The following is an 11,702-nucleotide window of genomic DNA, read 5'->3' as shown; positions in this document are numbered from 1 at the left end:
GCCATTTTCCTCCAGTTCTGCGTCAGTTGATATAGTTTAGTGTAAACATCAAAGACGTCAGCCATTAAATCGGTACCCAAAAGTCTAATAGGCCCAAAAACGACCCTTGAAAAACAACTAAACTGAACTCTTTTAGAGGGTTTTTTCCGCACTCGAGTGTAAGCGAGTGAAGATGAGATGTGAGACTTCCTGTTCTTGGTGGCGTAGCTGAACTGAAGCCTCCTGTTACTAAACGTTGAGGTACAGGCAGCCCCTTCTGGTGTGACATCACTCGCACTTGCTCGACTTGAAACCAGAAACGAGGTCTTGGGTTTGGGGAACAAGTCCAGGAAGCTGCGCCGACTGATAAGACAGAAACATATGAGGCGTAAAATAGGGACGACGCTTTGAATATTTTCTCTCTTAGAACAACCGTGTTGAGAAATTTGAAATACAGGTCCACGCCAGGACTGTGCTGTATGGTTGTGGCAGTACGCAGCCTAACTCCTGGACATGGCAGGTCTCTGTGGTCTGAAGATTCTGCTGCTCTGGGCTGGGATCTTTGGTTTGGACAAATGTAAGTAATCGTCCGTAATGTTTTACTTCATGAAGAGATTGTAGTACAGGAAGTGGTGTTTTATGAAGTCGTGTCCTTTCATCCGGCATCTGAAAGAATTTCAGCCTATTTAAAAAAAAGAAGAGGATGTAAAACGCGAAGGATAGTCGAGGAAAGAGGACGAGGTGTCTAAACTTCTACTGTTTTTCAAGTTACAGCATTTTGTTGTTGAGGGTTTAATTGTGCTCCTGAGAAAAGGTGAAAAACCTTCCATGCCTGAGATAGAGAAATGAATCTGTCAGGCGAAGAAGCTTGGCAGTTTACTTCTTTTTTTTTGACGTGGAAATGTCGGTTCAGCACATTAACTCTAATCACTTTGAGTCAAAACTGAGGGCAGAAGTGACAGACTACTGTCTATCACTGTCTTTGAGTCGTCTGTGTTTGTGCAACTTCACATTTCCTAAACTTTTTCAAACCGCCGAACACAAAACAGTGCAAGCGCATGCCCGCGATGTGAGGAGACCTTAAGTGACAGGTTCACGAGCCCCTCTGGCAAAAGAAAAGGCAGTTATGTTCAATCAAAGACTGCTGCTAATAAGAAGAGTCTCCTTAAAACGACACACTTTCGTTTGGTAAAAATCTACGGGAGTGTTTCTGTTCTGCTTTGACATTGTGCGTGTGTGTGTGTGTGTTTGTGTGTGTGTGATTGTGTGTGTGTGTGTGATTGTGTGTGTGTGTGTGTGTGTGTGTGTGATTGTGTGCGTGTGATTGTGTGTGTGTGTGTGTGTGTGTGTGTGTGTGTGTGTGTGCGTGTGTGTGTGTGTGTGATTGTGTGTGTGTGTGTGATTGTGTGTGTGTGTGTGTGTGTGTGTGTGTGATTGTGTGTGTGTGTGTGTGCGTGAGTGTGTGTGTGTTTGTGTGTGTGTGTGTGTGTGTGTGTGTGTGTGTACTGTATATTTAAGTTTGTGTGTGTGGGTGGGGGGATATGTCTGTCAGAGATGAGAAACATTTTTTTGGGGGTGTGTCCCTGCAATCTCTTCACCTCAACCCCAGTGGCTGTGAGTGTTTTACTGTATATCGTTTGTGTGTGTGTGTGTGTGTGTGTGTGTGTGTGTGTGTGTAGGTGGTTACGGCTGCATGTGTTGAGTCGGGCCCAGCTCACAGCCTCTAGCATTACTCCGAGTTCTGCCGTTGTTCAGCACATCAAGCCCTTTCTGCTGTTTTCAGCTTAGACGTCTGTTCACGTCAGTTGAAACAAACTCTTCACTCTGTGGTTTGTAGCGTCGTGACAGAAAGCGCCTGATCAGTTCAATTAAAAATTGATGAGTCTCAGACAAAGGAGTTGTAATTCGCGACGCAGTGGATCTCCAGTTCTCCACTTCACAAGAACACACAGGCAACAACCAGGTGTAAAGAAAAAGAAAAAAGTATTAACTAATCTCCACTGTAGCTGGGGCTAACCGCAATAGAGGAGCAGGCTAAATGATAAGTATGAACTAATAGCAATGAAAGGGGATATTATTTGGGTATTAATAGTAATTGAAAATGAAGTTTTAAGGAGTACTGCTCGAGTAATGACTTCCACCAAGTCCCCAGTAGCAGCATGGGCACAGTGCGGATGTGGTCCAGACTCCTTGGGTTGGAAACCCTGGTAAGGTGGAATTTCCGAGAAGCATTGTCGGGTTGCCTGGCAACAGAGTTCTGCCAGCAGTCTGCCAGCAGGCTCTTGCCAGTCTCTATTAGCCCCCACCCACCCGGGTAAAAAGAGAGGGATGAAAATGTCAAATATTAGGGGTCTCATGGGTCGGCTGTGCGTCGTCCACTAACCCCAGAGCGCATGGCGAAGTGACCTTGGGACACTTAACCCTAAATTGCCTACAAATAAAGTGACTTTGTGTGGTCGACGAGACTGGAAAGGCTCTATATAAATACACTCCATTTACCATTCATGCTCCGTGGTGCGGAAAGGAGGTTTCATATTTCACATTATTGCAGTTTTTTTCCTCGGGATAATAAAGTAATTGACGTGAGGAGTCGTAATCTATTAGGTGTGAGTTATAAGGGTCGTTGTCTGACTGACCCCCTCTCGCCAGAGTTGCAATTGGCTGATTCCATATTTAAGTCAAACAGTCAGTTGTCTGTTTAGAGAACGCAGTTTCTGCTTCCTGTGCCCAATGATGTGGGGGTTTTTCTATCTTGAAGCCAGGGTCACTATTTTCCATTTGTCTTTAACTTAAAGACATTTTCAGCTACTCTGGAAGGTGAGTCATCATGACACACAGGCATTTGTTACTTAAGCAACATTACTTCCATTATATAAAGCACTGGTGAGTGTTTTTAATAATAGCACACAACCAGTAATGGATAGATGCTAAGTCCATTTACTCAAGTCCTGAACATTTTTAACTTACTTTAGTAAGTTACAAGTTCAAACTTCTTCCTAAAGGTTCCTGGTGATACTTTCATTTTAAAGTGCAGTTTTGAACAAGAGATCTAAACTTGCATTTTTAAGAGTGGTATTGCTACTCTTTCTAAAATAAAGGACATATTACAGCATTTGAGTTGAAGTTATTTTAACATATAGCATATTATTTATAGGGATACATGTATAGAGAGTGCGTATTTAATAATGAATAGTAATCATCTATATAGTGTAAACCTTATTTACACGTAAGTAATTTAACCGGGTTAAATTAAAAAAAAAATAAAGTTTAAGGGATTAAAACTGTGAGACCTGGCAAAGAGGACAAGATTAAAATAAAAATGTACCCACTTTTATAACATGCAATACTACTATTAGTAGTACTACTACTACAATACTACTACGAGTATTAATATGATGGGATTTAGCTTTATAATTATATAGCTGACCATACGACTACAGCTTAGACTCAATACACAGTCAGATAATTCAAAACTCTGTTAAACTTGTTCTTCTTTGCAATTGTTTTTCCTTTTAGTTGCTGAAGAGTTCGCAGAAACTCAGGGTCATACAAACCCCGAAGGCCAAACATCATGTGATTCACCAGTTTCATTCACTCGAGCTCCCAGCCTGAATATTAAGACGAAGATTTTCAAGCTGCCTCAGCTGCTGCAGGACTTGAGTGATCAAAACGTTGACCACTTCCGTGTTCCATTCTGACTTGCCTTCATTTCCTGGCAGAGCAGGGCAGAGCAGAGCGGAGCAGGCCAAGCCGACCGAGATGAAGCACAAGTAGAAGACTTGAGAATGTGTTTGGGTGTGGGGGGTGTGGAGGGGGGGGGGGGGGGGGGATGGGGAAGTGCGGTGTCTAAAAATGAAGAAGTGAGGTCAGAAATGTTCAGCATGCTGCACGATTGAAGCTGTTTCTGGGAGGAGGGGGAGTGTGGGGGAACTTTGATTAAGGCAAAAAATGTAAAACATAAGAAAAATCGTGTCTCTCCGTGAGGGAATGAGTGACGTGAAATGTCAGACACAAATGGATTCATGGAGGCGTGTGAGCTCCGCATGTCACTAAACTCCAACCCGCTGTCATCTTTGAGCTCCTGGAGGTCTCCGTGGTTACACAGCTCCCTCCCTCATCTACCTCTGTACTTCTGCCGCTCTCCGTCGCACTTGAGCAAAATGCCAGTGACCTTGAACAGGCATGTCACACCTTTTTCTGTCTTTCATGCTCTGCCTTGAAGAAGCTGATAAGGAAGTGCCCAATGGAACGGGGAGACTTCACTTAACACCAAATTGGTCACGCAAAGAACAAACTGGGTTTTTCTTCATTAATTAAAATGGCAGCTTTTGCTCTAGTGTGGTTTGAATGGTTGTTTTTCCTGCCTGCAATATTCATAGAGATCAATTGCAACTTTCAAATATTCCATTGACACAAGGAGGTTGCACACGGGCATGAAATGTCACTGCAGAGCGCGTTGCATCTCAGCTCGCATGAAGGCGCCAAACCACATCCTGAGACTCATTCTTTGACCCCCCCCCCAACCCCATTGTTCAGAGAACAACAAAGAAACAACACATTTATTAAAATAGTTTTTTCAGTTCATATTGAACGTATGTAACATGAAGCATGTCAATTTTTTGCATTCTTTTTTTTTTTAAGTGGTGACTAAAAACTCAAATATAGTGGAGAAAGTCTGATGAATATCTATTTGTGCTTCAATACGAGCCGGTGATCCGTCCAAACTGAAAGCAGCTTTAGTGCAAGGCAGGAAACGGTGGTTTGCCTTCTGAAATAGCAAGAGTCGCTCTTCGCCACATAGTCATGGCAAACAGGTTGTACGGCATTGCCTCACACAGACAACTAATCGCTTTCCTCTTTTGAACTGATAATGTAAAAGAAAGAAAAAAATGCTGCTCATGTCACTTGTTTGTTCTTTCTGCATCTTCACAGAACTGTGCACCACACATACCGATACACACTATCGTGAAGAAGAAGAAAAGATGCCATGCAATGATTTACACATTTTTCTCTCTTTTTGAAATTTCAGGTGACACTCAGAACGTAAATGGTGAGTTGCAATCCACAAGTAAACTTTCAAATGTTACCATGATCAGTAAGATGTTTTTGTCTAGTTGTGCCACATGATGTGCAATATCCTGTCCCATACCGTCACCACAGCCTCCCGCGACCTGACATCCCTCATACCATCTCATCTCAGTGTCACAGCGGCAAGAACAGACAGAACGAAAACAGATGTTGTTGTTGTTTCTTAATCCTCACTCTTATCAAACTTCGTGCTCCCTTTCAGTGACCTGTTTTAATTAAGGCTTTAATTGCAAACTGCAAAAAACTAATTCAAAGTAAATTACATCTGGAAATTGTTAGATGGCTACAGCACAAGGCGAGAGGCTTCTGTTCTGCACACACAGTTGATTTGTGTATGTACAGAATCTTTCAAATATGCCTGTCAGAGTTTATGCATACGATATTAATTTAGATATATATACGATGATCAATTGCCTGTGCACGCTACGGAGTGTATTCACGACTTCTGTCTAATTAGACTCAAGTGCCTGTAAAGTGAGTCTGTGTTACAAAGTCATATTTAACAACTGATGATGTGATGTGCTCCACTTTACAGCTCGTTTGTCACATTATTCTGTGTCTTAGTCAACTCAAGTCAACTTTATTGTCAATTCCTGCGATATTGTTCCAGACATACAGAGGAATTGAAAAATCTGTTTATCTCGGACACACGGTGCAACAGTACAAAACAAAAAACAAAAGAGAAAGTAAGACAAGTAATATATGCAATAAATAAATTCTAAATAGTGCAACCTGTTGCAGAGCTGTTAAAACGGTGTTCAGATGCATTTGGAGGAATTATGCCATGATGGTCAGAATTCAAAAGGGGCAGCAGTTCTCCGGACTGTTCCAAGCGTTTAGGTGTGTCAAATGTCTCAAGGTGCGGAGGCCACGTTTTTGCATCTTAGAAACAAGTAAGTCAGTGATATTTGAGTCAGTCACACATAAATGCTGATATTTAATATCAACGGGTTCACTCTAGTCATCGGTGACGGGGAGACATTCTGTTGGAGCGTGACGTTATCTGGAAAATCTGGAAAACTTCTGTGTCATCCACTGATCCTGGTTTGGAAAAAAATACACGGTGATAGTCGATCCTCGGAGTTTATTATTATGACGAGAACGCTGTAGGAACGTGTTTTGTGTGTGAAAGCTATAGAAACGTGTCGTGGCTTAATAATACTTCATTTCTATAGTTTCCTGTTAAGTCTGGCAACTATTACGCAGCCCTGCCAGCGTTGCCGCAGTGCAGCATTAAGTCCAAAAAGAGGAAGTGCTGTATTTGAAGACACAACTAATGCTCAACTGATTTGTTTTCCACCTGCCGTGGAATCCTGCTGGAGCACGTCCAGCAGAAAACTATCTCACCTCTTGCCCAGTGCCACTTTATATCGTTTTTTCTTTTAAATGGATCTTTTTTTTTCTTGGAACGCAGACACTTCAGCCAACTCACCTCCACCCGACACAACAACCCATAGTTCAGACAGCTCATCTGTCTCCTCCTTACCTGCAAGCACTCAGGCATCAAATATTGCCATGACTTCGAACAGCTTGTCATCTGCCCACAAACCTGCACCCACGCGGCCGACCCCCGCCTCAGTCTCCTCAAATCAGACAGACAATTCAACCCCCATGACTGGTAAAGTATTCAGCCTCAGTTTACAGCTTCATCAGCCATGTCCGTGCTACGCTTGGCCTGGTCAAATCCCGAACTGGTACATTTTCGCATGTGGTATCGTGTAAGACTGTTGGTAGTGAAGTGATTCTATACCTGAAGGTGACCTCCAGCTTGCTCTCCATCCTGCAGCCACTACTCCTACTACTCCTACTATCTCACCTACAGTCACCCTGCTCATCAACACCACGGCTAATACCTCCCAAGGTTGGAATTCTCTCATTTCTTATATGGGACTGTGATGATATATGTATAAATAATGATGTGAGTATAGACACTGGACCATAATGGCACTGCTGAGGTACGGGTTACTCACAGTGACTCACAGACTGCAGATACTCGCTGTGCTCATTTCAAACTACTCTATGTTGCATAATCACGGAATTAATGTTTTGTTTTACTCTTTTCTAATCTCATTTAAGTGCCTCATTCAGACCCCCCTCTGCAGTGTGAGTATCAATTTTAAAGATTTCCAGATTTTGTATTACATATTAATAGTAATATTCTTATCCTGTGTCTTTTTTAATTTGACTTTACTAGGAAAGCAGTGAAAATATATTTCACAGTGAATATGAAGATCGTTTTTGTGTGTGTGTGTGTGTGTGTGTGTGGGTGTGTTTTAAAAAAAAAAATCCTTTTCAACATCAACATGAGCAGACCATAACTTTTAACTGAGGTTAAAAAATGTCACCGGGATATTTTCAGTTGATTTTGATTTTGTCTGCAGGTACTTACGTTGTAAACCCCATCAACGGTGGCATCCAGGTTAACATAACAAGCTCTGCAGTTAACTCTGTTGACGTCATCATTCGCTACAACGAAGAAGGCCAACCAGAGATTAAAGAGCGAACCGTTCACTCCAATCAAAGCTCATCGCATGAAATCAAACAACTGAAGCCCCTCACTGTATATGAGCATAGTGTGACATTTGTTGATACTGTTGGCAAAGACACACGCTGTAACATCACTCAAAACAACACCATGACAATTAAAATAAGTAAGTAAAAGTAATTCATGTTGTTGTAATGCATCTGGACTTTTTACCATTCAAGAGATGAGACTGTGTGTGAAACATGGAGACGTTTGTTCATCACTTGTGTGTTTCAGGTGACGCTGACATCAGACTAATCGACTGCTCATCTAAACATGTCTGCTTCCAAACTGAGTGGGACATCAGCTCTCTTGAAACAACACAGAAAAAGACTCCAGACGGGAAATGTGGCAGTTTTAAACAGGATACGTTTTTCTGTATCAAACCTGGTTATGAAAGCATTTGCTCAGATTTCACCACAACCATCAGATCAGGCAGCTTTTCCGCGAACTACACCAAAAACATCCCCCTCGGTATGTATAAAAGGGCCCACTTACTCTTATTTTGAAAGTTTCCTTAAGAACTAATCTAATCGTGGTTTTATGTCTCTTCTTTTTTTTCCCCACAGGTTTTTTAAATCCAGATGAAATAAATCCGACTCTTACCAAGAGTCTTCCGCCAAAAATAGAAACAAATTTACCTTCAAACTGTAAAAACCTCACTGTTGATTACACCTGTCATGGTAAGTGACTTGAAGTAAAGAGACAACATTATGACTGGATTTACATGGAAATGGGTAGAAATTTGAATTATCTGTCACGAGTTTGACTTAAAACTGAAGTAATCTGAATGTTTTTTTTTAGTGTAAGGGGGAAGGTGATCTACGTATGTAAAGCATTTAGTAGGAGTGACGCCATGGAGGCCTGGCAGAAACCGTGCGACGAGGGGAACAAAAGGAGAAACAAATCGCTTTAAGACCAAGGATTGGGCACACAGGATTAGTTAAGACATTTTATGAGGGAAGCATGCGTCCATCCATCAGGGCTACGGGGACAAAGTGTAGAAGAGGGCTTCACAACTATACTGAAAAGCTGAAGAAGGAATTGAGAAATTGTTGGTTGGAAGTTCTGAATCTTGGGAGTTTGTTGGGCATCGAGGAGGGGAAAGCGGGCGACAGAAAGAAACTGGGTTGATGAGGAGAATTTTGTTGGGTTTTCTTTCTGAGCTGTGGAAGGCGCCTCTCGCCAAAAAAGATCCTGTTCCATTTTCTCAGTCGAATTTAATCGGACTCCTCGAACGTAACCTCTTGAGGCCCTGAGGTATAAATGCCATCCGCTGAACAACGTGTGTCATCTTTGTGTCTCCTCAGAACCTGGCCAAGTCAATGGGTCCAAGAAGTTGTCCGAGCTGGAGCCGTTCACGGACTACAGTTGCATCGGTCAGATCATGGACACGGACGGCACCATCAGAGAAAAAACGAATTCTCTTCACGTCAAGATCGACTGCGGTGCGTTGAGGCTCACTTTACCTCAGACAGTGAAAGCTTTTATCCTCAGATAAGGGGAATTACTGTAGCGCCAGTTCTCAGCACTGATTTGTTCCAACAGATCTTACAATATCATTCCGAAGAAATATTGCAACCAATACGTCCATCGAGTTGACCTGGAACACAATCAGTCAGAATTGTGGAGACGTCGATCGGGATCTTCGGAAGCTTTCGTACGAATGCAGACTCATTCAACCTTCCGCCATGTATAAAGAGAGTAAGTATATTTAGGTTGTTTCCATGAATTGTTTTATTCTTTGTACAGGAATTCATAGTTTTTGAAGATCTTTTTACTAGTCACTTTAAATAGTGAAATGTACTGTGGCCATTTGAATCCTTCATGGACCTACAGTGCTCCATGCCAACATTTCAGAGTGTAGAAGCAAATCAAAAAGATCAAAGTTTGTTGAAGGGGAGTCACAAAATCAAAATGTAAAATGACACACATATAAGCTTGTGATTAAATGAAATCAATAGAAACAATATTACCATTGAATTTTTTTCTGGTCCTACCAGAACATACAATACTTTTAGCTTGCAGGGCTGAAGATGGTGGTCCAGCAGTGACTCGTGGATGAAAGTAACTGATGGATTGACATCAACTGTATTATCAGTACAAAAAAATTTCAGTTGTCTTGCTAATTGACGAAACACATCAAACTAACAGCTTGTGAAACTGTGTTACAGTAACAGCAACCAAAGAGACGTCAGGAAAATGTGATTTTTCTGGACTGAAACCATACACTGATTACACCTTTGAAGTTCTACCCATGTACAACAACAAGAAAGTTTCCTTTCCAACCTCACCTGAAACACTGAAAACTGATGTTGGAGGTAAGTAACCAATGTACATTTTATAACACAAAAATTACAATTTGGAATATTTTCACCAAATGTATGTGCTGCACATACTCATACTAAATATCAAGTAAGTTCTTCAGACTATAGAAAGTTCATGTTTCAGTTTTCAGTATTTTGGGACTAAAAGATCTTGTACAAGAAACTTAGTCACTTTGTGAATATTATATTGGAATACTTTATTTGACAACTAAAGATTTACTGTCATTTAAAATGTTCAGTGATTAATCATTGTAAAAATTTCAATTATAAATGATGTTATAATGTGACTGGACATCTGCAGGTTTCACTCGATGATATTGGGAAAAAAAACTACATTCAGAGTGAAGGATGAATCTATACATCTAGACACATTAAATGAAAAATTGTTAAACATCATCAAATTTTTCCAAATAGTTATTTTGGTTTTCTTGAAAACATATTTTATTTACAATTAATAATGTGTTTTCTTTGTTCATCATTTAAATGTACATTTAGTCTAAGAATTAAGAACACTTTATTTTCATAATATTTCATTTTCTGATCATTCAATTTTTTTGAATTGGATGTCATGATGATTTGTGTTTTGTGTTTGCTGCACATGTTGTATTGGTATCACAACTGATGCGCAGGACAACTGGAACAGCCTCTGTATCATATGGTTTATTTTATTTGGCTTTATTATATTGCCAATAATTGATTAGATATCGCTTAAACTATGAGTATGCATACAGTGTTATGAAGTATATGATGTCTGGGCTTTTTTCCTTCATTTTCTTACAGTACCAGAAAGTATCACTAAACTGAAGCTGGCCGTTTCAGAACATAATGTGATCAGAATAAACTGTGTTCATTCGAACTTTAATGGACCTCACGGGGAGTACATCGCTCAACTGAGTTATGGTAGTTACAACCCGGCAAAGTTTAGGAGTCAAACTTGTGAGTTTGAAATCAAGAACCTGCAGTACTCTACAAACTACACAGTGCAGGTTTGTATGATCCTACATTTTTAGATTCGGAAGAATCTTTCAGCTTCCTTCCTCAAGTTTCCTCTAATGCTGAAACAACTGATAAAGGGATTCTCCGTCCTTCCAGATGACTGCCCGCAACGAAAAATTCGAGAGCAACCCCCAGACAGGCCATATATCTACCAGATGTATGTGCTGTTTTAATTAATGCCATAATAATAATAATCTCACCTTTTTTTGTTGAATCATTTTGAAAAAATTCTGTTCTGACACACTGTTCACACATCCATTTCTGTGGATTGGATTGTGTCTTTAACATAAATGCCGCCCCTTTGATATTCTCCTCTCATAAACATCCTTTTGACAGATAATGACAAAGCTGTCATCGGCTTCCTCGTCTTTCTCATCATCCTCACGTCTGTGGCTCTGTTTTTGGTCATCTACAAGATCTACGCTTTGAAGCGCAGGAAGTCCCAGTAAGAATAATTCTGCATAAATCTAATCTCCTGCATCACGTTGTCCGTCAGATTGCCAATGATTTTTATGAGGTTTTCTTTGGACAAATAAACCTGCACAAACAAAGAAATATGATTTACAATTTTTCAGGAATATTTTAATTACTGCTCTTGAATTAATTGCATTTTAGGCAGAAACACCGTCACTGTTATCAAACTCGTTGTGCATCCCGTCTTATTCTGTTCTGAAGTTTGAAACCTTCCCTGTTTTTCATTGCAGTGACATGAATGAGAACATGATGCTTATTTCAACGGCACGTGAGTAGATTGGAGTAACCGACTTTGGATTTCCTGTCTTGAACCA

The 11,702-nt window shown here is 40.7% G+C and overlaps 1 protein-coding gene across 4 annotated transcripts in view; it reads left to right on the top strand.

The window, feature by feature from the left end:
* The first annotated feature begins 249 nt into the window (after positions 1-249).
* The window catches only part of ptprc (protein tyrosine phosphatase receptor type C), an 18,528-nt gene continuing 7,075 nt past the window's right edge, over positions 250-11,702 (top strand). Inside the window, exons 1-15 of one of the 4 annotated variants that reach the window (XM_035648802.2) lie at positions 250-556; positions 5,009-5,029; positions 6,482-6,685; positions 6,854-6,928; positions 7,144-7,170; positions 7,449-7,718; positions 7,829-8,065; positions 8,161-8,274; positions 8,902-9,039; positions 9,140-9,295; positions 9,766-9,912; positions 10,699-10,904; positions 11,011-11,071; positions 11,251-11,359; positions 11,619-11,656. In XM_035648802.2, coding sequence (XP_035504695.2) covers positions 493-556; positions 5,009-5,029; positions 6,482-6,685; positions 6,854-6,928; positions 7,144-7,170; positions 7,449-7,718; positions 7,829-8,065; positions 8,161-8,274; positions 8,902-9,039; positions 9,140-9,295; positions 9,766-9,912; positions 10,699-10,904; positions 11,011-11,071; positions 11,251-11,359; positions 11,619-11,656 — 1,867 coding nt within the window. In that variant the 5' untranslated portion in view covers positions 250-492. The remainder of the gene's footprint in view (positions 557-5,008; positions 5,030-6,481; positions 6,686-6,853; positions 6,929-7,143; positions 7,171-7,448; positions 7,719-7,828; positions 8,066-8,160; positions 8,275-8,901; positions 9,040-9,139; positions 9,296-9,765; positions 9,913-10,698; positions 10,905-11,010; positions 11,072-11,250; positions 11,360-11,618; positions 11,657-11,702) is intronic. The other 3 variants (XM_035648801.2, XM_035648803.2, XM_035648804.2) reach the window with 3 other exon arrangements.

The sequence above is a fragment of the Scophthalmus maximus genome, chromosome 13 (genome assembly GCF_022379125.1).
Source record: "Scophthalmus maximus strain ysfricsl-2021 chromosome 13, ASM2237912v1, whole genome shotgun sequence".
Taxonomy (NCBI): domain Eukaryota; kingdom Metazoa; phylum Chordata; class Actinopteri; order Pleuronectiformes; family Scophthalmidae; genus Scophthalmus; species Scophthalmus maximus.
The sequence above is the reverse complement of the archived record's forward strand: the minus strand, read 5'-3'. Positions and strand labels throughout refer to the sequence as shown.